The sequence below is a fragment of the Sus scrofa genome, chromosome 14 (assembly GCF_054392235.1).
Source record: "Sus scrofa isolate SSC_HxYL_T2T_F1_AM1 chromosome 14, Sscrofa_HxYL_maternal_Yorkshire_Landrace_v2.0, whole genome shotgun sequence".
NCBI lineage: Eukaryota > Metazoa > Chordata > Mammalia > Artiodactyla > Suidae > Sus > Sus scrofa.
Window position 1 is genome coordinate 36,116,005 of NC_139396.1, and position 27,028 is coordinate 36,143,032.

At 46.6% G+C, this 27,028-nt stretch overlaps 1 protein-coding gene and 1 long non-coding RNA gene across 2 annotated transcripts; one reads left to right on the forward strand and one right to left on the reverse strand.

The window, feature by feature from the left end:
- The first annotated feature begins 4,093 nt into the window (after positions 1-4,093).
- Positions 4,094-25,226, forward strand: NEIL2 (nei like DNA glycosylase 2). The gene is made up of 5 exons (XM_003359058.5): positions 4,094-4,175; positions 6,415-6,554; positions 18,025-18,365; positions 23,581-23,780; positions 23,946-25,226. The coding sequence occupies exons 2-5, from the start codon at positions 6,417-6,419 to the stop codon at positions 24,257-24,259; spliced, it is 993 nt and encodes a 330-aa protein (XP_003359106.1). The 5' UTR covers positions 4,094-4,175; positions 6,415-6,416; the 3' UTR covers positions 24,260-25,226.
- Positions 9,406-13,940, reverse strand: LOC146396493 (uncharacterized). Its single transcript, XR_014828374.1, has 2 exons — positions 13,500-13,940; positions 9,406-13,347 (listed from the first exon to the last, which is right to left on the reverse strand). It is a non-coding gene; the product is annotated as an uncharacterized LOC146396493 (long non-coding RNA).
- Positions 25,227-27,028: the final 1,802 nt, after the last annotated feature.

The window sequence follows — 27,028 nt, forward strand, 5'->3', positions numbered from 1 at the left end:
CTCACTCTAGAGACTCCAGATTGATGTTCTCCAAGAAGAAAACTGCACCTTTAGTGTGACCCAAAGAATGAGGTTTTAAAATGTTTCAGAAGCTATTCATCCAAATGAGCTCTGCTTCTCAAAGTAGCCACCTTGAAAACTACTCACTCCAATGATGCTGTCACTGCAAGAATGTGTGTTGGAACTCCCCTTAGAGGCTCTCCAGACCTACTCAGATCAGCCTAAGGGAAACCAAGCTCACCACTTCTCAACCACAAGCAGAAGATGGAGGCGCCAAATAGAATTGTGTCACTTGATCCGTTTTTGTCACCAGTCTTAATGCTATATGACCCTTCAAAGAATAGAAATTTGCCAAGAGTGAAAAGCTATTGAAGAACAGTTTGTAGGGTCTGAAAGCTGATCCCAGCAAAGGAAACAGAAGTGATGGGAGGAGTTCCCATTGTGGCTCAGTGGGTTAAGAACCCAGTATAGTCTCTGTGAGGATACAGGTTCAATTCCTGGCCTCATTTAGTGGCTTAAGGATCCAGCATTGCTGCAAGCTGTAGCGTAGGTCACACTTGTGGCTTGGATCCAGTGTGGCTGGGGCGGTGGTGTAGGCCTGATGCTGCAGCTCTGATTTAGTCCCTAGCCACAGCTGTGGCCATAAAAAGCAAACAAGAAAAGGAAAAAAAAAAGCGATGAGAAACATTTTCAGGTCCTCTGAGGCAGCCACCCTGCAGAGGACAGCAAGCTGCAGTTTCTGTGTGCCTTGCTGCGCTCTCCAGCCGTGTGCTGCAGATTACGGGACTGGGATGGGGTCCTGCATAGAGAATGCTTGAAGTAAGTCATTTCTGCAATTGAAGCAGTGTTTTGTTTTTTTGGGTTTTTTTTAATTTTTGCAGTCACAGACCTCTCTGAAAGTATAATGAAAGCTGTGACCACCTTTCCAGAACAGTACAGAGAGCCTGAGATTCTGTACACCACTCACAATTGTAGGGATTCTATGAACTCTGGAAACTTCTCCCTATACCCCAGGCTAAGAACTCCTGCACACAGGCTCTGGTTTAGTCCTGGGCTGTGCTGGCCAAACTGACCAGGTCAGCTCCTTCTAGGGTGTCCTGGCAGTTGGTAGGACAGGCTGGGCCCAGAGCAAAACTTGAGGCTTAGCTAAGAGGTCAAGAAGTGGAAACCGCCCCCCCCCCCACCCAAGGCAGTTGTCAAGGCCACAAGAGCTGCTCTGGGCCCCCCAGGAGGTTCTGCCTAAGATCTAGCTGTTCCCACAAGGACAGGGTTTAGGAGTTCCTGGTAGCCCCTTCTTTACAGGAGGGTGTGAGTTGGTTCTATGGGAGTACAGGGAGAGAGGAGGGGTTACAGGGCACAATCTGCCAAGGATTTGGGGTGCTTTGTTGAGGGCTCCTTCAAGGAGCTGGCCTGGGAGTGTCGAATGGAAAGGAAAGAACTCTGCTAGGTAAAGGATGCCTGGATTAGGAGACGGTGCCTGATTCACTTAGAGATCATGAAGGCTCTCAGAGACCACCTGGTCCAAACCCTCTTGTCCCACCATCGTCCGTGGACCCCTTCCAAGGCCACAGAGTTTGCATGAAGAAGAGAGTACTTACTGAGCGGGGACACATTCACTTGGGAGGCTGGGATTGGAATAAAGGTACAGACCTTGCAGTTAATGCGCTTACCATGTGGGGGCGCTAGCATTCTCTCCCTTGTGGCATCCGGAATGGAACAGCTTGATTTTTTTCAAGCTTTCAATCTGAGATCTGCCCAGAAACTCTGCTAAAATGTTACCTGCCACTAACTGAGCAGTACTGCACCTTAGAGGCACTAGTAGCTTTATATATCCATGTAAAACATTCCCTGTATCCTCATAACCACCTTTTGCACACAAAGATACAGCCCACGGATTTTAAATAGATCATGGAAGGTCACAGAACTAGTACAGGCAGAACCAGGATTCATCTATGTCTGTTTGACTTCAGAATCTGGGCTTTTACACCCCCAGAGAATAAAAACCTAAAAGATGGAAACTGCACACAACCCTGGTCTAGATCCCACTCCAAGATGAAGTCTTTCAACATCTTTCTAGAAGTTGGGGGGAAATCCTTGTTTCAAATTCTCCAATTTTGATATGATGAAATAAGGTCCTAGAACCACTGGGAAATAGGGCTTACCATCCAGTCACCTGCCTAAATGAGGAAGCAACTAGAATAGAACCGGGAGCCCCACTCACACTCTTTGTGCTCCCCAGGTGCCTCTAGAGACACAGGAAGCCCCCTCCATGTAGTTCAGGACCCCAAGCTCTTGGCAGTTTGATTCCTCACCACATCCTATTGCTTCTCTCCTTCACTTCCTTTCTTGCTGTCTTTGGAGTGGCTGAATTTGAATTGATTTTCACGTGCATTATAACTTGAACCCTGGAGAAGTCAAGGGCACACAGGTGGAGGAACTGACTCCATGGCCCCCTTAGAAAACTGGGCATTGACCCCCATAGTGTGGAGGCCCAGGCTCCTGTGGGCTTTGGGATTGCCCCTAGGCTGGGAGGCCACTAATAATAACTAAAACACATTGAGCTATTGCTTTATGCCAGGCCCAGCACCGAGATTCATGTGAAGCATCTCAGTAAATCCCACCACAGCCTAGTCAGGTGGTCCTTTCATTCCATTTTATAGATGAAGAAACTGAGGTACAGAAAAGTTACTTGCCCAAGGTCTGCCTCCTGAGTGGGAGGATTTGGACCCCGATAGTCCAATGCAGGAACAATGCTCTTTGCTGCTCTTCTGTCGAGTTGCTCTTCTGGGAGTTTGCCATTTTCCACGCAGATTCAGCAACTTTATTGTCATAGAGTGGTGACTACATGCATTTGCATAGCACTTTATAGTTTATGGGTTTCATTATCTAATATCTAATTTAACCACTCATTCAAAGAGTAATTATTAAGTGCTCACCAACTGCCAAGTACAGTGCCCCAAGTCCTTGCTGTCCCACCTGTGTCCCTGGACCACCAGCAGCCACAGCATCTCCTGGGAGCTTGTTGAAAAGGAAAATCTTGGGCCCTCTACACACCAGAGTCAGAATCTGCATTTAAACACGATTAAGGAGTTCTCATTGTGGCTCAGCAGGTTAAGAACCTGACACAGTATCCATGAAGATTCAGGTTCGATCCCTGGCCTCAAACAGTGGGTTAAGGATCCGGCGTTGCCACAAGCTGCAGCATAGGTTGCAGATATGTTTGTGGCAGAGACCAGCAGCGGTAGCTCCAACTTGACGCCTGGCCAGGGAACTTTCATATGCGGTAGGTGCAGCCCTAAAAAGAAAAACAAAACAAAAAAACAAACAAAAAAGACTCCCAGGTGATTCATATGCACATTAAAGTTTGAGAATCCCTGCTTTGTTATATTTCCATAATAACACGATGAAGTTTAATATCGATTTTTTTTTTTTTTTTTTTTGGCAGCACCCAGGACATGCAGAAGTTCCCGGTTAGGAATAGAACCAGGGCCCCAACTGCCTCAGCAGCGACAATGCCAGGTCCTTACACCGCTGAGCCACCAGGCAATTCCCCAAATATTGCTTTTAAAACAAAATTTGTTTACGGTAAAAATTTAAATAATAATATTCAAATAATATAAAATTAAAAAAAAACCCACCCTTGAAAAACTTTACGAAAATTTCTTGACAACTTGTTTCCTTTTCACAATTACCTCGCTAGGATTGGAGGCCCGGCAAAACCAACCAAAAGGCTTTCCTTTGCCTGACCACCCAAAGTGGTCTTGTTTAACTTAATTTTCTCTATAGCAGTCTATCTTCGTATAAGACAATGACCTTTCCAAGGGCGGTTTGTTTCTTCCCTACGTCTGCTCAGACACACTCCCCAACCTCGGCAACTGCCCAGCATCCAGCGACCCCCTTAGGGCAGGAACGGCCCACCTCGCCCCGCCCTCACCACCACTCCCTGTCCCCACCAGGACAGAGCCCCCTCCTCGCCTGGGGGCGGAGCCCCTATATGCCCCACCCCGAGGGAGGAACCTCGAGTTACGCACGCCCCACCTCCGGATGGAGCCCCGCTCCCTTCCAATAAAGCCCCGTGCCCACCCCCGGGGGCGGAGCCTGCGCTCGAGCCGGGCGCCGGGTCCTCTGCAGGCCTCACGGTTGCTGGGGTCCAAGGGTCCACGGCCCAGGAGCCGGTGAGTCCTGCTGCGAGCTCCCACGCGGCGTCGCGCTACCTGCGCTGGTGGGTAGGGAGCGGTGCGGCGCGTCCTCGGCGGTGACGGGTCCCCCGCCGGAAATGCAGGGCTTTCCCAAGCTTTACCCTCGTCACTTTATTACCGGCGTGAAAACTCAGTTACCGAACCTTTTAGAAGCGTCTTTTATGGAAACCTGAATTTATCTTTCTTTTTGGCTGTTAACTACTTTTTAGCATTTCTGCCCCTGAGCAATCCGGGTTCTGCAACCAGCCCGCCCCGCACCCTGGGAAGATGCTTTTAGACCCTCCCCAGACAGTGAATGATGTCCTGAGAAAAGGGGACGCCCGCTCCTCTCCTTTTAGCGCGGTCGCTAGGCAGCCCCTTAATTAGCCTCTTGCGGTTAACCGCTGGGGGGAGGGGCTCGAAGGTAGCGGGGCGACCTTATCGAATCTGTGTCCCTTACGGTTCGGATATTTTAAGGATTCGGTAGAGGCAGTTCCCTGCCCAGTTTTCCATCTCCATGAATAAACCTAAAAGAAACATGCCCTTGTGTCAAAAGGTTTTTAAGGATCAGAGCTATTCCAGAAGCTTCCTCGGTTGGAGAGGACCAGCACACATTGCTGGTTGAGGTTCAGCTTAGCTGCAGTGTGGCCAGTCTCCCTATAGCCCTGAAGTTTGGTTAGTAGGGTCTCTTCAGGGTCTTGAAGATGTGAAATAGCACATTTAGCGAGGCCAGGGCACCATCAAATTAAAAATATGTATTATAGGATGTGCTGCTAATCAAACTATGAGAAACCATGGATTGTAAGAGGCACCCCCCCCTTGAGAGATTTTTTAAATGTTTTCAAGAATTGATGAAATGCAGGTAGCTACCACCATGCCAGGAAACTGATTAGTTCTTTGGGTTTCCATGATAACTTGCAGTCTTTTGCAGGTGGATAAATAGGTAAGGGTGGGGGGATGCCTTCCCTGTCCTAGAAGCTGGGGGCAGACCACTCAGACTGCCTCATATATGAGCTCCCAGTGAACTTGGATGATTTGGGGCGGGGAGAGATGAAAGTCACAGATACCCTTACATCAGATTAAAATGGAAGCCCAGCTGTTTCTCAGTTACTTCTTTCTCTATTTTTTTCTTTTTACAGCTGCACCTGCAGCACATGGAAGTTCCCAGGCCAAGGGTCAATTGGGAGCTGTAGCTGGGAGCTTTACAGCTGGAGCCTTCACCGGATCTGTGGCCTATGCTGCAGCTTGGGGCAGTGCCAGATCCTTAACCCACTGAGTGAAACCAGGGATCAAACCTACATCCTCACAGAGACAACCTCTGGTCCTTAACCTGCTGATCCACAACGGGAACTCCCAGGGATAGTTTGCTATAGTTAAGCTGGATGTGGCCTCTCCCTGTTCTAACCAGACATGATCTTGGACTGCACTTGCTGTGATTCTGAGCTCTGCATTGTCATCACAGACACTGCAGTCCCTCTAGTGGGGTGGTCCTGGTGGGGCTGGATCCACATCTTTGTCAGTGTGCCTTTAAATCCTTCTCTCCTGAAAGCAGGAGATAAAGCAGCATCTGTGGGCTGGAATGATTGTTTGGGGGAGGCAGAAGGAAGAGGATAGAAAAAACCTGGAGATGGAGTTCCCATCGTGGCGCAGTGGTTAAGGAATCCAACTAGGAACCATGAGGTTGCAGATTCAATCCCTGGCCTTTCTCAGTGGGTTAAGGACCCGATGTTGCCGTGAGCTGTGGTGTAGGTTGCAGATGCGGCTCAGATCCCACGTTGCTGTGGCTCTGGCATAGGCTGGTGTCTACAGCTCTGATTCGACCCCTAGCCTGGGAACCTCCATATGCCACCGGAGCGGCCCAGGAAATGGCAAAAAGACAAAAAAAAAAAAAAAAAAAAAAAAAAAAAAAAAGAAAGAAAGAAAAGAAAGAAAAAACCTGGAGATGAGTTAGGACCATAGCCCAGGCCTAAAGTCCAAAGGGCCAGCTCCCATTCAGGCTGCCATAGGATGGAAGCTGAGGACGTGTGCGGTGTGATTCCTGGCACACTGTTGGTGCTTTCATCTGACACCTCCATCTCTAACCACATTCCCTTTGGGGCCGTATTTGCTCTTAAAGTTGGTGGCAAAAAAATAGCAGCTTGAAAGTTCAGTGCTTGGCCCATGTTAGAAATGCTAGAGATAACACGGCTCAGTCGGTGGCTCAGTCAGTGGCTTCCTCTCCCACCTCTGCCCGCAGGGATGCCGGAGGGGCCATCTGTGAGGAGGTTTCACCATCTGGTCTCCCCCTTTGTGGGGCAGCAGGTGGTCAAGACAGGGGGCAGCAGTAAGAAGCTGAACCCTGCTGGCCTTCAGTTGCTGTGGCTCCAGGACGCCCAGGTAAGTTCCTTGTCTGCACCTCACCCTGAGGGGCCGGCTCCATTGTCACATCCTCCCCTAAGTTTATCTCCAGACTTTCCATGCTCTCTACTCCCCCCAGCCTGAGGCAACCATGCTGAGACTCCACACAGCATCTCTCTTTTTTTTTTTTTTTGTCTTTTTGCTATTTCTTTGGGCCGTTCCCCGTGGCATATGGAGGTTCCCAGGCTAGGGGTTGAATTGGAGCTGTAGCCACTGGCCTACGCCAGAGCCACAGCAACGCGGGATCCGAGCCACGTCTGCAACCTACACCACAGCTCACGGCAACATCGGGTCCTTAACCCACCGAGCAAGGGCAGGGACTGAACCCGCAACCTCATGGTTCCTAGTCGGATTCGTTAACCACTGCGCCACGATGGGAACTCCACAGCATCTCTTCTGATGTTTCTCAGCCTCAGGTGAGCATCAGTGGCCTGAACTGGAGATTCTGGTGACTTCAGCTGACTCTGATGTGCACCTTTGTTTAGAGAACCATGTTTAATTCTGTGGAGCCAGCAAGCAGGTGAGGAAAGAGCACAGCCTTCTGACTGCGGTTCTAGCCCAGCTCATCTTTGCCAGGAGCATAGATCAGAATTCTCCAAGGGGCTCACAGGGCACCTTGTGGTCATGCCTCTCTCTATGGCCTGCTGCTTACCCTGCCCTGGATCTCCCTTACAGTCATGTGGAACAATCTGGAACCCCGCACATAGTCTGCTCACTTGTGTGGGCAGATCCTTCTTTTTCTCCCGAATCCACCCCACTTTTCTCCCCTTGTGTTACCGTGGTAATTCCTGTCTCCTTCTGGATCCCGCCTTGCTATCATATCCTTTGAGAATCCTGCCCTGCCTGCTCTAGGTTGGGGGAGAGACTCTGCTGTGTTTCCAGGGCACCCTGCACATCCTCCTGTAATCGACTCTGATTACTCAATTTGTCCTGCCTGTTGAGTGGAGACAAACAGGGCAGGGGCTGAGACCTCATCAGTTGTATTCTAGCACCTGAGTGCCCAGCACTAAGACTTAGGGTAACTGGCTGTAGACAAAATGGTGAGCTCTCCTGCTTTTTAGCTGGGTGCTCCTAAGAGCTAAGGGACACACACACACACATACCTCTAGTTTCCTGCATTTGGAGGTGGGGCTCAGGGAGGGGGAACAGTTAGTCTAAGCTGTGGCATGTGGAAGTTCCTGGGCTAGGGATTGAATTTGAGCTGCAGCTGCTGCAACACCAGATCCTTTAACCCACAGTACCGTGCTGGGGATCAAACCCTTACCTCTACAGTGACCAAAGCTGCTGCATCAGGTTCTTAACCCACTGTGCCACAGCGGGAACTCCAGCATCTGGCTTCTTTGTCTAGACTGTGCTCCAAGGTTTTGGGGGGCAGGATTGTGTCCCTTCATCTCTGGATCCCAGAAGCCTGGATCTCAGCCTCTGCCTTCACAGAGCTGGCTTGCAGAAAATATTTACCAAATAGCTGAAGGGACAGAAGAATGTGAGGCAAGAGAGACTTGAGATGGAACTGGGGACTGGTTTCCCAGTAAACCAAGGCAGGGGGCTCTACTGTTGGGAGCCCAGAAGCCTGCAGGCAGTGGCCTTGGGGAACTGCCTGGCATGTGAGTCCACATCATTGGGCTCCTGTCTCTGTGCCTTTCTGTCTGTGGGTCCCTACCCTCAGGATCTGAGACTTGAATTTGGAAGGTTAGACCTGTGTCCATACAGGGGAAGCTGTTAAGTAACAAGTGGGGGAGGGGAACATGTGATTAAGGCCCCAGTGAGGTTTGTGACATAGAAGAGGGCCTGTGGCCTGAAGGAAAAGCCTTCATGAAGGAGGTGGGTCTTCAGGTGGACCTTGAAGGATGCAGGAATTTGATGGACCAAAAGGAGAAGAAAGGTGGAGTTCCCTTGTGCCTAGCAGTTTAAGGATCCAGCATCACTGCAGTGGCTCTGGTTATAGCTGTGTCTTGGGTTTGATCCATGGCCTGGGAACTGCACCCACTGCATGCTGTGGGTGCAACCAAAAAAAAAAAAAAATGAAGAGAGGGCATTTCAGGTTTGAGAAGCAGTTACAGACCCAAAAATGAAGATGGAATGAGCAGGGTAGACTGCTGAGATGGAGAAAGATTGACTCCATTCTGTACCAGCTGTTTAGCTGACATATCTCTTAACTCCTTCCTTGTTAGCGCTCCGGTTTCTGTATCAAGAATTGTGTTTAATTACTCAGAAGAGTGGCTTATACAAGTCAGTTTTTTTTTTCCCCTTCCCATATGGGAAGTCCAGAGGAGGCAGTCTGAGGCTGTGTGGGAACGTCATGGAATCTCTGGGGACCAAGCTCCTTCTCTCCCTTCCCTCACTCTCATGATGATAACATGGCAGCTGGATTCCAGCTATTATTATATCTGCATTCCAGGCAGGAAGAAAGGGCAGAAGAGAGCTGGAAACTGGTTCACCCACTTTTTTTTTTCTTTTCTTTTTGTCTTTTTATGGCCACACCTGCGGCATATGGAGGCTCCCAGACTAGGGGTCGAATTGGAGCTGCAGCAGCCAGCCTACACCACAGCCACAGCAAGGCCAGATCTCATCCGAGTCTGCAACCTATGCCCTAGCTCACGGCAGCACCGAATTCTTTAACCCACTGAGCAAGGCCAGGGAGTGAACCCACATCCTCACCAATACTAGTCAGGTTCTTAACCATAAAGGGAACTCCCTTGGTTCACCCATTTTGAAGAGCTTTTCCAGAAACCACATTGGACTGCCGAGGTCCAGCCCCAGCAGCCAGGGAGTGCCGAAGGAGAGGATGGGCTACAAACGGCGCGGAAAGAATTGGAGCCAACTCCTCAGCTGCATGCTGCAGATGACCCAATTTATTAAATGAAAAGCATCAGTTTTTATACCATTTCACAATCAGATTTCGTGTAAGATTTAACATTAACATTTGATTTAAAGCCCTTTTGTTCCCTCCACCCGAGATACAAAAAATAAGCTTAGTTAAAACATGTTCCTTTCAACTTCAGATTTTCCTACAAGATTACAAACTTAAAGTTTCACACTGTATTTTTCTTAAAAGGTCAACAACAGTAGCTGTTCTATTCTATATTAAGAACAAAGCTTTAATAAGTAATAAACTATGATACCTAACATTCTTTAACTAAAGGTGTATGTGGTTAACAAAACGCATGAAAGCTTTGGGCTCATGGCATTCTTAAAACCACGATTTATTTGGCGCCAGCAAGCTAAGCATTTAACCTATTGTACTGATTTACGTAAGTTCCAAACCACCAATTTCAATAGAAAGGAGTATTATACCCAAAAATTAACAAATGCCCCCACAAGGGATGAAAGCTACAAGTGACACTGTTAAAAATATATCTATTATAGAAAACAGCAATTTATAGGCCAAACAACATTTTCCCAGCCCCAAACTTCTTTTTAAGTAAAGGGACTGAAATCATAAGTTTCCCCCGTATACTCTCACAAAATAGGTGCCATAAATTGTTACTCCAAAACAAAGGCTTTTTCCATTACATTGTTTAAACAACTTCATTCTGTTTTGGTTCAAGTGTTTTACGTACCCAGGGCAAATCTTTAGCAGTAAGAAAGCTGTGACTAGAGATAGAAAAGGAAAGATAAAGACAGAAAAATAGATTAACATATTTTTAGGGGATATCGTTTTTATTTTCCTGGAACCGAAGTCTTTCAAGGGATTGCTCTGCAATCCTTCTTCTTTCTTCAGCTTGTCTGTAGCTCTGCTAACCAGACAAGCCCCACGCATCCGCAATCCTTCTTCTTTCTTCAGCTTGTCTGTAGCTCTGCTAACCAGACAAGCCTCATGCAGGTGCCGACTGTGGCTTTGCTTTCTTTACTGGAGCAGCCCTATGGCTCCCGACATCTCCCCCTTTTTTATTTTTTAGAATGAAGGTATGAAGTTCAGTAGAAACCTTAGTAATAGACTTTTTTAAAAGTCTGAAGATGACTGGAAGAAGAAGAAGAACAATTAATAAGACTGCTAAAGAGACGCCTATATTATAAAAAATGTTAACCAGGAAGAATGGTTAACTAATCCTTTAAATCCTGAATACAATTGAGAGGATAAATCTTGAGCACTAAAAGCCTTTTCTCCCTCACTCATAGCAAAAATTTCTTGATGTAATTTAGTAATATCCAGAGAGAGATCAGAATGATTCCAAACTCCTTCAAGGTGATTTTTGATTTTATTCCAGGTATGAATTGAGTGATTGACTTGTAATGGAGTAACACATAGCCTTTAAAATCTGAATGGCACCGCAAGGCTAATTTTATTTTAAGTGTTAATAATTCCTGTCCTATAGCCAAAACTGCTTCTTCCAAAGCATCCACTTTATCATTTAATTTTCTATCAATAATTTCCTGGGTGTTTAAAGCTAAAGTAACATTCTTTGACAATTGGTCTGCAAAGGTAGCTGTATGTACTTCCTTTGTAAGAGCTATAGCCGACACTGTCAAAGAAGCTATAACAGAAATTAATGCAGTAATCCCCAATATAAGTGCAGCAACAAACCTTTTAGGTCTAAATAATTGATTATTTAAAAGCTGTAATATTCTTGTACCTTGATTATCGTACCAGTCACCTGTAATATTTACTGGAATCATAACATAAGGAGGCTGTCTTACAATCAACATAATCTTAATATTACCATTATCTTTTGTTAAGCAATTAGTTAACGTGCAATTATAACATTTTACTTTATACAAATCATTTTCCACGGTAATTACAACATCAGCATAATAATATGCAAGCAAAAAGGCATAAGGACTCTGTATACATGACAACTATATAGGTTGTACTTCTCCATGGCCTATGTAATATAACTGGACGTAGGGCTGCTATAGCTTTCCATAGATGGGGCTGAGAATAAACTTTCTTCTTATCATTAGCCTTATAAGTTAACACAGGAGCTACCCATCCATTATCTGTTAATTTATTTGCCAGTAGAGGAGGTGGGAGGCGATCATCAGTCCACTTTAGGGATTGATTATATTTATTAAGCCATCCCCTAAAATCTTTATTTGGATTTGGAGAATTCCACTTATATATCTTCAAATTATGATAAGGGTCCACATTTGGATCGGTAGTATTGTACATACAATAATTCCAAGGTGGGAACCCTGTCCCATAATTTACTCTATCCCACAAGTTATCCAAATCTGGATAATAATAAGTATCATTTTGACGTGGAATAGAACAACCCAATTGACCTTTAGGATAAGAAAATTTATGATAAAAACTTACTGCTCCATTAAATGGGTAATTAATTACTTTATCTAATGTATGGGTACTCCCAGGCCCAAGATAAATAATTGTCCATGAATAGAAATCTTGTTTATAATAGGCTGAACGAGGCTTAGGTTTTCTATCCACTGGACTAAAGGTTATAGCTCCATCAATTTGAGTAGGCAAACATCCAGCAATATCATTTGAAGCCCCTTTTGAGGAAGTAAATGGTAAAATAAAACATATTGGGAAAGCATGAATGCTACCTGAAAAATTATAACCTTCAGTAACAGCTTCTGTAATTTCAAAAGGAGCAGAGGGTAATCCTGGACCCCCCAACAAATCAAACTGATTAGTATGTATTTTAATCATTTCATTATCCCAAGCCACAGGCTGAAAGCTTGGAGGGTTAGGGAAAAATGCCCAATAAGACTTATTATTTTCAGCCCTTACCTGAGCGGAATTAATAGACAGAATAGATAAAAAGGCAACAAATAAAAAACACTTAAGCTTGGATTCTGGTCCTGAGACAGAACGAGGCTTTGGGCATCAGCAGTCAGCTTCTTGATATCTCCCCAAGTTGGACCCCTGGATTGTTGCGTCGATCAGGCTCTACGAGGGGTCTAGATCTTGATGGACTGACAGCTGGCGACAGTGGGATGATTATCGGTGGTCCTGTGTGAGAATTGGTTCTCGGGGCTCGACCTCATCATCTCAGAGATAGTTGAGGATCCCTTGGAGGAGAGGAAGACCTCCTAGGGGACCAGGATGTTTTTCCTCTCTTTCTCCTTGGAGAGTTGTCTATATGAAACCTTTTCAGCCGTAGGTGGATTTCTCCCACTCCACTTTCCTGGTGCCCAATGAAAGCCTTTTTGATATCTAGGGCAAATAGTTTTTGGTCCTGGCATAACTGGAGCAACAGGTGCTGCAGGAGCAGGACGGCCAGGAAGCACAGGAGCATAAGGTTGTTGATTACCCTGAGGGCAGAATTTACTAAAGTGTTCTGTTAGACCACAAGAGAAACAAGCACCTTTATTTTCAAGTATCTGTTCCTTTTGCCCTTTTGGACCCTGTCCGACTCCTTGTAAAAATTGAGAATAAGTTTCACCCTTGAGTGTGGCTGCCATAGTAACGCCCTGCACATATGCAGGTCCAATGTCAGCGCACTGTCTGATAAAATCACTGATATTTCCAGTTTTTCTTATCAGGTGTCTTTGACCTTCTGAGGTAGAATGATAAGGAGGGTGATTTAAAGGAGGAGGTAGAATAGATGGGGGTTTCCCAGAGGGCAGACCCGTTATACCTGTTAAAGAGGGTGTATACCCTGTAGCTCCAAAATTGGATGCATTAAATGGTCCATCTCCCCTTTCCTCTCTTTCTTTCTCATATCTTTCCTCCTCATCGTCTAATTTCTGTTGATCCTCAGGATCCAGCCAATCATCTTCATCATCATTTCTTATTGTTGTTACCAATGGTGGGGCCAATGATCCGCTATTAGGTTTAGGAGAAAGGGGTGTCCTTTCATCAGGATCCCTTTTATGTGAAGAAAATAAAGTCTGACTTAACTTAGATACCTCAGATTGGGGATCTAAAACATCTCGAATAATATTCCAAAGAGCAAAAGCATCAACAGTCACCTTCTCTGGAACGAGAAGACACTAATAGGTTTTAAGCTCTTCACCTACCTTTGTCCATGTTTTAAGATTCACGGTCCCCTCTTCTGGGAACCAAGGGCAGGTTTCCTGTATAAAATGTAAAAATCTTGCAAGTTGTTGGTTAGTTACTTTTACACCTCTTTTACTAACCATATGAAGCAAGATTTCAATAAATAATTTTCGCTCTTTGGATTCTGTGTGCCCCATTATCAGGCCTTTATTCTGGATTACTCACCCTTCCGACTCCACTTCTCTCTGTGGAGGGGCTCTAGAAACCCTGGTGTGAGAGCCGAATTGTCCCCGAAATCATATATACATTACCTCTTCTCCGGTCCCTGTTCGGGCGCCACTTGCCGAGGTCCAGCCCCAGCAGCCAGGGAGTGCCGAAGGAGAGGATGGGCTACAAACGGCGCGGAAAGAATTGGAGCCAACTCCTCAGCTGCATGCTGCAGATGACCCAATTTATTAAATGAAAAGCATCAGTTTTTATACCATTTCACAATCAGATTTCGTGTAAGATTTAACATTAACATTTGATTTAAAGCCCTTTTGTTCCCTCCACCCGAGATACAAAAAATAAGCTTAGTTAAAACATGTTCCTTTCAACTTCAGATTTTCCTACAAGATTACAAACTTAAAGTTTCACACTGTATTTTTCTTAAAAGGTCAACAACAGTAGCTATTCTATTCTATGTTAAGAACAAAGCTTTAATAAGTAATAAACTATGATACCTAACATTCTTTAACTAAAGGTGTATGTGGTTAACAAAACGCATGAAAGCTTTGGGCTCATGGCATTCTTAAAACCACGATTTATTTGGCGCCAGCAAGCTAAGCATTTAACCTATTGTACTGATTTACGTAAGTTCCAAACCACCAATTTCAATAGAAAGGAGTATTATACCCAAAAATTAACAAATGCCCCCACAAGGGATGAAAGCTACAAGTGACACTGTTAAAAATATATCTATTATAGAAAATAGCAATTTATAGGCCAAACAACATTTTCCCAGCCCCAAACTTCTTTTTAAGTAAAGGGACTGAAATCATAAGTTTCCCCCGTATACTCTCACAAAATAGGTGCCATAAATTGTTACTCCAAAACAAAGGCTTTTTCCATTACATTGTTTAAACAACTTCATTCTGTTTTGGTTCAAGTGTTTTACGTACCCAGGGCAAATCTTTAGCAGTAAGAAAGCTGTGACTAGAGATAGAAAAGGAAAGATAAAGACAGAAAAATAGATTAACATATTTTTAGGGGATATCGTTTTTATTTTCCTGGAACCGAAGTCTTTCAAGGGATTGCTCTGCAATCCTTCTTCTTTCTTCAGCTTGTCTGTAGCTCTGCTAACCAGACAAGCCCCACGCATCCGCAATCCTTCTTCTTTCTTCAGCTTGTCTGTAGCTCTGCTAACCAGACAAGCCTCATGCAGGTGCCGACTGTGGCTTTGCTTTCTTTACTGGAGCAGCCCTATGGCTCCCGACATTGGACCAGTCCTATACAAGCACTGGCTGCCCCGTCTGTAAGGGAGGCTAGGAGACACAGATTTTAGCTGAGTATATTGACGTCTCCATAAGTCAGGAAGTTTGTTCATCAGGGAAGAGGGGACACGGGGCTATTGGGAGGCAGCCAGCAGTCTCTCTACATCTGGTCCCATGTCATCTTCTCTTTTCATTTTCCCCTCTCATTTGGCAGAGCACACGCTCCAGAAACGGTGTGTGTCGTGGGGTAAATGCTGAACCCTTGTCCCCTGCTAATATTTCTGTCCTGTCCTCGTTTGGGTGGGTGGAAGATCTGGAGATCAAACCCCACTGATACTTTATACCAGCCCTCCAGTTAAAAAAAATATATGGAGTTCCCGTTGTAGTTTAGCAGGTTAAGAACCCGACCTCGTCTCCATGAGAATGAGGGTTTGATCCCTGGCTTCCCTCAGTGGGTTAAGGCTCTGGTGTTGTGGCAAGCTGTGGTTGTGGTGTAGGCCAGCAGCTGCAGCAATGATTCAACCCCTAGCCTGGAAACTTCCATATGCTGCACATTCAGCCCTAAAAAGCAAAAGAAAATAAAAAAGTTAGTGAGAAAACACATCTATCTAAAAATAAATAAATAAACACATACAGCTTGATTGAGTTCCCGTTGTGGCTCAGTGAAAACAAATCTGACTGGTATCCCCAAGGAGACAGGTTTAGTCCCTGGCCTCACTCAGTGGGTTAAGGATCCAGCATTGCGGATCCTTAACCCATTGAGTTCACATCACAAACAGTTCACCCATTTAAAGTGTACAGTCCAGTGGTTTAGTATCCTCACAGAGCTGTGCAACCCTCACTGTAATCAATTTCAGAACATCTTCTTCATCCCCCCTCGCCCCCGCTCAAAGAAACCTTGTGCCCATTAGCAGCCACTCCCCATTTCACCCCAGCCTTCCATCTCCAGCCCTAAGCAACCAAGAATCTATTTTCTATCAGACAGATTTGACTTTGCAGGGGTGGGGGTAGGCATTTCACATACATGGAGTCATACAATATGTGTCTTTGTGTGTCTGGCTTTTTATGTCTGTTTAGGGCTGCACCCGGGACATATGGAGGTTCCCAGGCTAGGGGTCGAATTGGAGCTGTAGCCACTGGCCTACGCCACAGCCACAGCAATGCCAGTTCCAAGCCATGACTGTGACCTACACCATAGCTCACTGCAATGCTGGATCCTTAACCCACTGAGTGAGGCCAGGGACTGAACCTGTGTCCTCGGGGATACCAGTCAGATTCGTTTCCACTGAGCCACAATGGGTACTCCTGTCTGGCTTCTTTCACTGAGTATATTCCCGCTGCATTTGGAAATTCCCCAGGCCAGGGATTGAATATGAGATGCAGCTTCACCTCACGCTGCTGCAGTTGAGTTCTTAACTGCTGCAGTTGTTAATTTGTATAATAATTGACAAATTGGAATCGTGTCAGAACTGAGGTCTTTAAGTATGTACCTTTGGTGGTCAGGAATAGCATAGGCATTTCCATTATTAATGCCAGATGTTTTGGTTTGACCTGCCTGAGTTCTGGGTCATGCAGAACAGGTTTATCTTGAAATCTGGCCATATACACATTACATACTTAGACTTAAACTATAGAAAGACAACACACAACAGGCTTTTACCATTGGAATAATTTTGTGTTGAACAGTTAAGTTACAGCTACATCTATAATTTTGGATAACATTCATTGGTTAATAACAATAAAGTGACAAAAGCTTAAAAAATATATATATATACAGCAGCTGGAACTTTTTTTTTTTATCACCCCGAGGCTTATGGAGTTCCTAGGCCAGGGACCAGCTGTGCTGTTTGGACCTATGATGCAACTGTGGCAACGCTGGATCCTTTAACCTACTGCCAGGCTGGGGATTGAACCTGCATCTTGGCGCTGAGGAAATGCCACCAATCCCAGTGCACCACAGGGGGAACTCCTGGAACATTCTTTTACATACATTATACACATTTTCTGTTTTCATTTTCTTCTATTGAAAATATTTTATTTTTATATTCTTTGTCTGTTTGCTTGTTTTTCTTTTTGGCCATGCCCAAGGCATGTGAATGTTCCCAGGCCAGGGACTGAACCTGAGCCTTAACAGTGACTGGAGCCACTGCAGTGATAATGCAGGATCCTTAACCCACTTCACCACCAGGGAACTCCTTGTTATAGTTTTTTATTGTGAGGTCTCTTGTGGCCATTCCTTCTATCAAATCCAATTTCAAGGGGATGGTGAGAGGTGCAAAATTTTGCAGTGTGTTGACTTTAGCTGTTCTCAATTTGTGTGGGAAAATGCACATAGGCATTTTCTTTCTAACAAAGAAAAAGTATTATGAATTGAATACAAGAATGATAATCAGTATTTCAAGCTAATCATGAAAAAATTGGGAGCATTTCCCCTGGGGAATTCTAGGGTGACCCTGCAGCTGACATGGGCATTTCTTAGTTGATCTAATTCTTCCACTTGCCTCCAATCACTTTGCAAACCATGTGCTAAGTGCCCAAACCACTGGAGCAAAAGCAGAAGGCAAGTCCCAGATACCCCACTTGGGAAAGCTTCGTTGAAGAGGCAACAGGGGAGACATTTGCATTAGGATAAACATCTACACACATCTCTTCGGTGTCCCCCTTTCTGGGTGTCTAAGACCACCTCGGTCCGTTTGGGCTGCTGTAACAGAGTACCGTAGACCAGAGGGCTTATAAACAACAGAAATTTGTTTCTCATGGTTCTAGAGGCTGGGAAGTCCAAGGTCAAGATGCCAGCAGACTGAGTGAGTGTCTGATGAACCAACCTCCTGGTTCACAGATGGCCAACTTTCTGCTGTGCTCGCCCTGTGGAGAAAGGGGCCAGAGAGCCCCCGGGGGGTCTCTTTTATGAGGGCACTAATCCCACTCACAAAGGCTCCACCCTCATGACCTCATCACCTCCTAGAGGCCCACCACCAGATACCATCACATTGAGGGTAGCTGTCACCATGTGCATTTGGGGAGGACACAGGTAAGTCCATAGCAAGGCATTAGATTGTTCACTTGTTTCTAGGTCCATGGAAAGAAATTATTCCTGAGATTTGATCCAGATGAAGAAATCGTGTGTCCCCGTAGCAGCCCACTGTCAGAGCCTCTGCACGACGAAGAGCACATGGAAGAGGCCAGGCATCACCAGGAAGTCTCTGACTTGCCCTCACAGTCTGCGGGAGGAGCCCATGTAGTCCCAAGTGGAGACGATGGTCCCCCCCAGTGCGTGGGAGGAGACAGCCCCGCTGGAGGTGCTGAGAGGTGGCTGCAGGTCAGCTTTGGTTTGTTTGGCAGTGTTTGGGTGAACGAGTTCTCCCGAGCGAAGAAAGCCAACAAGAAGGGTGACTGGAAGGACCCCATTCCCAGGTAAGGCATGTTTGGGCAGGCTGAGGGCTGTGACTGCCGCTCTACAGGGTTGCCCCATGCAGGCCTTGGCCACGCTCTGCGGGCACACTCCCGGGGGTGTCCAGCAGCCCGCTGTTGGGAAGAGAGGAGATGCTTCTCCGTCCACCATGATGACAAGTAGCCAGGGGCTGGCACCCAGTGAAGGATGGGGACAACCTGGCGGCTTAAGAGCAGGGAGAACTTTCCCAGCAAACACAACCCTTGAGGGTGGGAGGCTTCTTAACAACATTTCATGGCTTGACAAGTGCTCTCTGAATTGAGGGATAGAATTAGCTCTGATCTTAATCTATCAGTGTTGGATAGTGCGGGGACCTCTATCCCCATTCAGGATTATTTCCTCAGTGTAGATTCCCAGAGGGGTCTTCGCTGGGCAGAGAGAATGAATGTTCCTGTGGTGGCCAGGGGTTGTGTGTGCATTTTTGTTTGTTTGTTTGTTTGTTTTTTGTCAATTTTCGGGGCTCTTGGATCTTGTGTGTTAGCCTTTGTGGGGTGTGGTGCCAGTGTTGTTTCGAGCCTGTCTATGTCCTTTGATAGTGTTTGTGGCTTTTTGGCGTTTAGGATTTTTAATTTTTATGTACTCAGTGGTCAGTGTTTTTCTTGATAGCCCTTATGTTTTCTCTTCTTGCTAGAGAAGGCCCCCTTCTACCCTAAAGTCATCCTACTTTCCTGTTTTTTAAAGTTTCATAATTGTGTTTTTCTGTTGTTGCTGGTTTTTTTTTTTTTTTTTTTTTTCTTTTTAGGCTGCCCTGTGGCATGTGGAGTTCCCGGAGCCAGGTATTAGATCCAAGCCACGGCTGCGACCTACACTGCAGCTGTGGCAACGCTAGATCCTTTAACCCACTGTCCTAAGCCAGGAATTGAACCTGGAGCTACAGAGATGCCACTGATCCTGTTGTATCACAGCGGGAACTCCCATATAATTATGGGAGAGGAGAGTGAGCAAAAAACCAGTGTTAACAATAAGGTAAAATGTTATTAATTTTTGGAAAAAAGGTTTTGGAAAAACAAAAATAATTGTTTTTTTAATGATCAGAATGATAGTCATTGCTTATGGTGTAACATAAGGCCAATAGGAGGCTTTGGCCTGGCGATTACTGAGACTGGCTTAAATGGTGAGGAAATTTTTTGACTCACGTACAGCTGACCCTCAAACAGCTCAGGTTTGAACTGCATGGGTCAACTACACGGAGCTTTTTCAGTAGTAATTATTACAGTGCTACCCGATCCACTCAGGTTGGTTGAATCCGTGGATGCAGGACTGTGGATACGGAACAGTGGATGCGAAGGGCTGACTGTCTGTTATATGCGTGAATTTTCAACTGTGCAGAGGGTCAGTGCCCCAACCCCTGAGGTGTTCTTGTGATTCTCCTGTCTTTGCTCTTTCCCCCTTGTTGGTTTTGTCCTCAGACGAGCAGCAGGAGACTCTGTTACAGTTCCAGGCCTTATATCCACTCAAAGGAGAGGGTGGTTTGTAGACATTCAGATGAGCAAGGAGAGCTTCTGCTGAAACCCCGTGAACCCCTCCTGGCCTGAAGTTGGGCCCTTGGGCTGATTCCCAACCCAGTCACCAGCCAGGGGATTGGAAAGTGGTTCCACGAACAAGGCTAGTCTCCAGGTTTTCAAATTTATTGTCACAGAGTGAACACATAGCATGCACTTATCTTTTAAATCTCTTCTTGTCAAGTTATGCCCTCATTCCATGTTGTATATTTTGCTAACCCCACCTGCATTCCTTTTTTTTTCTTTATTAGGTTTGCCCAAGTTTTGTCTACTTTGTTGGTCTTTCAAATAAGTAATAAATAATAGTTTCACGTACTATCCATATGAAAGAGTATTTCCTAGTTTTTCAAGTCTTTGAGTGTTTGTTTTGTTTTAATTTTTTATTGGATTATGATCAGGAGGGCAGCCTGTGAATTTTCTTCTTTTGGCATCAAGATTTGCAGCCAAACGCATAGTTGATCTTTGGTTTACATTTTTTCTACATAAATGATGACATTCAGACGCTCCCCTTGTGGCTCAGCAGTAACAAACCCAACTAGTATCCATGAGGACTAGTTCGATCCCTTGCCTCGCTCAGTTGGTTAGGGATCCCGAATTGCCATGAGCCATGGTGTAGGTTGCAGACACGGCCCAGATCCTGCATTGCTGTGACTATGGTGTAGGCCCACAGCTGCAACTCCGATTCAACCCCTAGCCTGGGAACTTCCATATGCCGTAGGTGTGACTCTAAAAAGCAAAAAACAAACAAAATAAATAAGTAAGTAATAAACCATTCTGGAGTTCCCTTGTGGCTCAGCAGGCTAAGGATTAGCACTGTCAGTACTGTGGCTTTGGTTCTAACTATGGGTCAAGTTTGATCCCTGGCCCGGGAACCACATGCCACAGGTGCGGCAAAAACAAAAAACAAAACAAACAAACAAAAAAAAAACCACCACCACCAACAAAAAAACAAAGAAAAAGTAAACAAACAAAAAAAAAAACCACCACCAACAACAAAAAAACAAAGAAAAAGTAAACCATTCTGAAAAAGATCAAATAAAAAAGTAGGAGTTCCCATCATGGCGCAGTGGTTAACAAATATGACTAGGAACCATGAGGTTGCAGGTTCGATCCCTGGCCTTTCTCAGTGGGTTAAGGATCCGATGTTGCCATGAGCTGTGGTGTAGGTCGCAGACGCGTCTCAGATCCCGCGTTGCTGTGGCTCTGGCGCAGGCTGGCAGCTACAGCTCTGATTCAACTCCTAGCCTGGTAACCTCCATATGCCGCAGGAGTGGACCAAGAAATGGCAAAAAGACAAAAAAAAAAAAAAAAAAAAAAAAAAAAGTAAAACATTCTGTAAATGTGAAGAAGAGGTTATTGTTTTGCTAGTTCACATTTTCTCACTTCTTGCTTGTTTTTTGTTAATTTAATACACCAAACTTAGAGGAACACCGAAGTCCCCCAGGGTGACTGTGGTTTTAAAGAATTTCTCCTCGTCATTCCAGGTTTTTGGGGTTTGTGTTTTGCTGCCCTGGGTCCCAGGCATCGGGGTCTTGACTCTCATGTGTTCTTTGCAGCTTCATCATTAAGCAATCCTGGTTCCTCTCTCTGCCTGTAGCCCTAACTCTGCTTCTCTTGGTGTTGATGGTACCACACCATGTTGGCTGGCCTGGTCCTTTTCCCCCTTAATTGTAGGTCTGGTTTTTTGTTGTTTTTTTTTTTTTTCTTTTTTTTTCTCACTTATTTTAGGTATGTTTCTTATAAACTGCAAAAAGCAGGCTTTTGTGTCTCTTTAAACTCAAATGAAACTATTTCTTTTGAAACAGGGGAACTGGCATTTGGATTTTCTTTGCCATTTGCCATTTTATTGTCCCTTGTGTTCTTTTTTCTTGAGTTTATCAAGTTTCTTTTCTTCCTTTTTTTTTTTTTTTTTGTTTTTTTGGTTTTAGGGCTGCCCCTGCAGCATATGGAGGTTCCCAGGCTAGGGGTCCAATTGGAGCTACAACTGCCGGCCTGTACCATAGCCACAGCAACATCAGATCCAAGCCACATCAACATCAGATCCAAGCCACATCTGTGACCTACACCACAGCTCATGGCAACACCAAATCCTTAACCCACTGAGCAAGGCCAGGGATGGAACCCAAAACCTCATGGTCCTAGTCGGGTTCGTTTCTGCTGTGCCACGACAGGAACTCCCCTTCCTTTTTTTTTTTTTTTCTTTTTTTCTTTTTAGGGCCTCATCTGCAGCTTATGGAAGATCCCAAGCTAGGGGTTGAATCAGAGCTGCAGCTGCCAGCCTATGCCACAGCCACAGCAACTGGGGATCCAAGCTGGGTCTGTGACCTATACCACAGCTCATGGCAATGCTGGATCTTTAACCCACTGAGCGGGGCCGGGGACTGAACCTGCATCCTCACAGATAAGTCAAGTTCTTAACCCACTGAGCCACAACGGGAACTCCCTCTTTTTTTTTTTAAATCCCTGTTGATTTGGAAGTACTGCTATTCATCTTCATTCTGTTGGCAATAATCTTATCTTTAAACAACACCTGCTTTTTATTCCTGAGTTAATAACTCAAATTTTTAATAACATTAAATTAATAATCTTTTCCCTTATTATTAACATTGGTGTTTTGCTCACTCTCCTTTCCTACCCACCCCAAGATGAGATCTTTGAAATATTTCTGCTTCTGTGCTTTTCTGCCATTTCCATCTTATCGCCTATGTTTGCTAAAATAGTTTAAAATTTTAGTTCCAGATTGTTAAATTGTTAGATATAGGTAATTAAATGAATCAGTATTAAAAACACACTGAAACAGATGCCTTTCATGTGGAGAGTTCTTTCCTCACAGCTGGATCACAGGTCTCAGGTGCACTGTGACCACCGGACACTCAGATCTCACAATAAATGTTAACGTCCATCCTTCCCACCTCCCCCCATCTTGAGATCCTTGCTGATTTCACTTCTGCTGGAATGTATTTTTCCTTGAGTTTTTCCTCAGATACTGTGTATAGGTGTATTTCCAAGTCCTCTTCCTCCTAAGTATCCCTTTACTTTCACACAGGGTACCCCCTGGGGCAGAGGCCTGCATCTTTCAGTCCAGCTGCGGTCTGAGCATCTCCCGTCGGAGGAGGCTTGCGAGGACCTCGGGGTGTCTCCGCTGCCCTGGAGTTCAGGAATCCCGTGGGAGGGTGTATGGGTGTGTCTTTTCTTGGTCCATCTTGCCTGGGACTGGGAGAGATGCCTCTGATCTCCTTCCTCCCAAACCCAGTTTTGTGCAGGTAGACACACCTCCCAAACTTGAGACTTTTTTTTGGCCATGCCCTCGGCATGTGGAAGTTCCCAGTCCAGGGGTCAAACCCATACTGCGGCAATGACCCATGACACAGCAGTGACAATGCCAGGCCCTTAACCTGATGAGCTACTAGGAAACTCTGAGACTTTTCTCTACGTCCCAGCTTGTCTTTCCACGACCATGTATTGTTATGATCCGAAAAAAGGGGAGATGTGTCTGCTTTCTTTCAGTTATTCCATTTAGCCCTGCGATTTTTACCTTCTGGCAGAGCCGTCTCTGTTCTCCTCTGGGAACTTTGCTGTCCCAGGTTAATCCTGAGTGGAGTGGAGCTGTGGGCCAGCGTGACGGATGATACTGTCATAACCGTGTGCATGTGTGACCTCTCCTGTCTGTCCCCAGGCTGGTCCTGCACTTTGGCGGGGGCGGCTTCCTGGCCTTCTATAACTGCCAGATGGCATGGAGCTGCTCTTCCCCAGTGGTCAGTCCTGCCTCTGACATCTTGTCGGAAAAGTTCCATCGAGGACAGGCCCTGGAAGCTCTGGGCCGGGACCAGCCCGTCTGCTATACGCTGTTGGACCAGAGATACTTCTCAGGCTTAGGTATGGGGCATGGCAGAGGGTGAGCTTGCTGAGCAACCTAGTGGAAAAGGCCCTCTCTGGGAGGCTTGAGGCTGGGATCCGCAGCCCGGGCACCTGGTCTCCTGACAGGCTTCCTCATGAACGTGTTCTGTTTCCTCCCCTTGTCCCTCCTCTGCTTTCTTCCAGGGAACATCATTAAGAACGAGGCCCTGTTCAGAGCTGGGATCCACCCCCTGACCCCTGGCTCACTCTTGGGTGCTCTGCGCCTCGAGGCTCTTGTGGACCACGTGGTGGCCTTCAGTGCAGGCTGGCTTGAGGGCAAGTTCCAGGGCAGACAGCAGCATACTCAGATCTACCAGAAGGATCGGTGTCCCGCTGGGCACCAGGTGGTGAAGGAGGCCCTGGGGCCCCCTGGGGGCTTACAGAGGCTCACCTGGTGGTGCCCCCAGTGCCAGCCCAGGTTGCCAGCTGCTGGGCCAGAGCAGGTGCAGCCCCCCTAGGAAGCTCGGGCCCCTTCCTCACCAAGCCTTGCCCCTGAGGACCATGATGTTGCCAAAGGGACGGAGGGCGGGGGTGGGGTCTGGGTAGAGGAGTTAGGGGCGCCCATCTCACTGGAGTCAAGTCTAAGGCAGTTTCCACAGGTTTGATTTTGTTCTTTTCCAGTTTTAGTTAGTTCTTCCTATCTAACTCTACCATTGTGAAAGATGAGACAAATCCTGACGGCAGTTAAGGGAGCAACCTCCCCAAATGACAGAGCGACAGTGAATATGAGAGCCAGTGGAAGACAGAGCTGTGCCCAGCATTGCAAGTGTTTCATTTTCTTTCTTTCTTTCTTTTTTTTTTTTTTTGTCTTTTTGCATGTTCTAGGGCCGCTCCCGCGGCATACGGAGGTTCCCAGGCTAGGGGTCCAATCAGAGCTATAGTCGCCGGCCTACGCCAGAGCCACAGCAACACGGAATCCGAGCCGCATCTGCAACCTACACCACAGCTCACGGCAACACTGCATCCCTAACCCACTGAAGGAGGCCAGGGATCGAACCCGCAACCTCATGGTTCCTGGTCAGATTTGTTAGCCACCAAGGGAACTCCTTCATTTTCTTTTTGAAGCATTGGCTGGTGTTTTTCATTGGAGAACCAGGAGAAGGAATTATCCTTCTTCGTTCCCCAAGAGGATCCAGAGACTGGAGGGGGAGGGGGTAACAAGAGAGTAGTGTTCGGATTCCTGCCTGGGTCTGGGTCCTTTCCTGTGGGATGGAGACACCAGGAGAAGGACTGGGGAGATGGGGGTTGGGGGGTGCCGGGAGCTGCCACCTCCCTGGTGTGTCCACTGGGCTCTAGACAAAAGCTACCTGTTTCCTCCTTAAGGAAACGTATTTGTGAGCGCTGTTGTGCTAACAGTGCGGGAGTCACTGTGGTTAGCAAAACCTGGAAGAAACCAGGGTGTGAAAATAAAGCTTTGTTACTTTGTGTCGTTGTGTTTATTTGGCAGTAAGGTTTCTTACACATCACTGAGCTCTTTGTGAAGGTGCCAAGTAGGACTTGAGTTGACCTGATGGAGCCACTTGGAGCGGGACTTAGAGGGAGCAGGGCAGGGAGAAGGGCAAGCATGCACCCTCCACTCTTGTCAGCAAGAGATGTCCACGGGGGGGAAGGCACCTTGTGCCAGGCACTAGCTGGGGGCCACGTTGGTACCCAGACAGGTTGGCACCTGCCAGGGTCTGGAGAACAGGAGGGGGTGGCTTGGGCAATGTGCATGGACACCCATGGCGAATGGTGGGAAAGAAGAGGGAAAATGCTGTTGCAGTTGTTGAGAAAAGAGGTGACAGGACCAGAAACGGCAATGGGCGTGGAAAGAAGGAGAGATGGGAGGGTCGAGGGGTGACGGGCTCCATAAGCGTCAGCCGACTGGATGAGGACACCAGGGAGGGGAGAGGGGCACCTCAGAGCTGGAGGAAGCCACCCCCACCTCACCATTGTGACGGAACAGCGGGGAGCTGAGCAGGTTCCCTGGGGAGACAGTCGGACCCAGCGTGCTCCGCTTGACGGGGGGTGGCACAGCTAGGACGTGTGCCTGGCTCCCTGCAGCCTTGCAGACCTGGGTTTGGGAGCTTGCCTCAGAGCTGAGGGTCAGTTTGAGGTGAACTAGGACAGTCCTGTGGCATGAAGGATGTAGGTCACAGGGAAACCTTAGAGAAGGTCTTTCGTCCAAGGGCCAGAGAAGCCAATGGGTGATGAAATGAAACAGGTCAAGAAGCAGCCAGTGGTCCATACGATGGAGAAAAGAGAAGCCTTAGAATTTGGCAGCCAGTCTGCAGGGATCGAGGGCTGGATGGGAGGCAGGAGGAGGGTGACGAGGGTGACCTACTTTTCGGGAACATTGACCCAGAAGGAAATGAGGAAGGAGGCCGGGGAGGCTAATTGCCGATGGAAGGATGGATGTCGTGTGAGGACCCTGATCAGGTGAGGGGACGCCAGCGGGGAGAGATACCAGCGCCAGCACTTAGAGCTGCCTGGCCCCTGGTGGGGAAAGAAAAATAGACCCAGAGAAAATCACTGGAGGTGAGGTCTCTGGATGCGAAGAGTGGGAGTGGGGAAGTTTCTAAGAGCTATTAGGGGATGTTCAAGCCACCTTGGGGTTTGGAGAAGGTTGGAGTGCCTCACTGAAGATCCAGAGCAGTCGCTCCATTGCCTGCCTTTGTCCAGCAGTTTCCAGGAGCTTCAGTCCAAAAATGAAACCGAGGGATGCCGGATTAACCCACAGTTGAAGGTGGTCAGGGGAAGAATGGTAGAAGACAGTAGGCAAAGGAGAATCCTTATTTTATTATTTATATTTTGAAAGATCATTTAAGGAGTTCCTGTTGTGGCTCAGTTGGTTAAGAACCCAATGTAGCCTCTGTGAGGACTCGGGGTTGATCCCTGGCCTCGCTCATTGGGTTAAGGATCCAGCACTGCCCTGCGCTGTGGTGTAGGTCCCAGATGCAGCTCGGATCCCTCATTGCTGTGGCTCCCATGTGACTCCTAGCCTGGGAACTTCCACATGCCTGTGGTGCGGCCTTAAAAAGGAAAAAAAAACTAAAAATATGTCAAAAGATTCTGGCAATACAAAAGTTTGTAGAGCAAAACATGGGAAAATAATCCTCCAGCCTACTCTGTCCTTCACCACCGTATTTCTCAGACTTGGGTCTGCACCTGAAGTTGAGTTGTAAAGGCTGATGTCGGCACTGTCAGAAAGGCATGGATCGGGTTCCACGTGGGAGAAATGGGGAAGC

Coding starts and splice junctions, on each gene's coding strand:
- NEIL2 (XM_003359058.5), top strand. CDS start 6,417: ATGCCGGAGGGGCCATCTGTGAGGAGGTTTCACCATCTGGTCTCCCCC. Junction 18,366..23,580: donor TGGAAGGACCCCATTCCCAG/GTAAGGCATGTT, acceptor GTCTGTCCCCAG/GCTGGTCCTGCACTTTGGCG. Junction 23,781..23,945: donor GAGATACTTCTCAGGCTTAG/GTATGGGGCATG, acceptor GCTTTCTTCCAG/GGAACATCATTAAGAACGAG.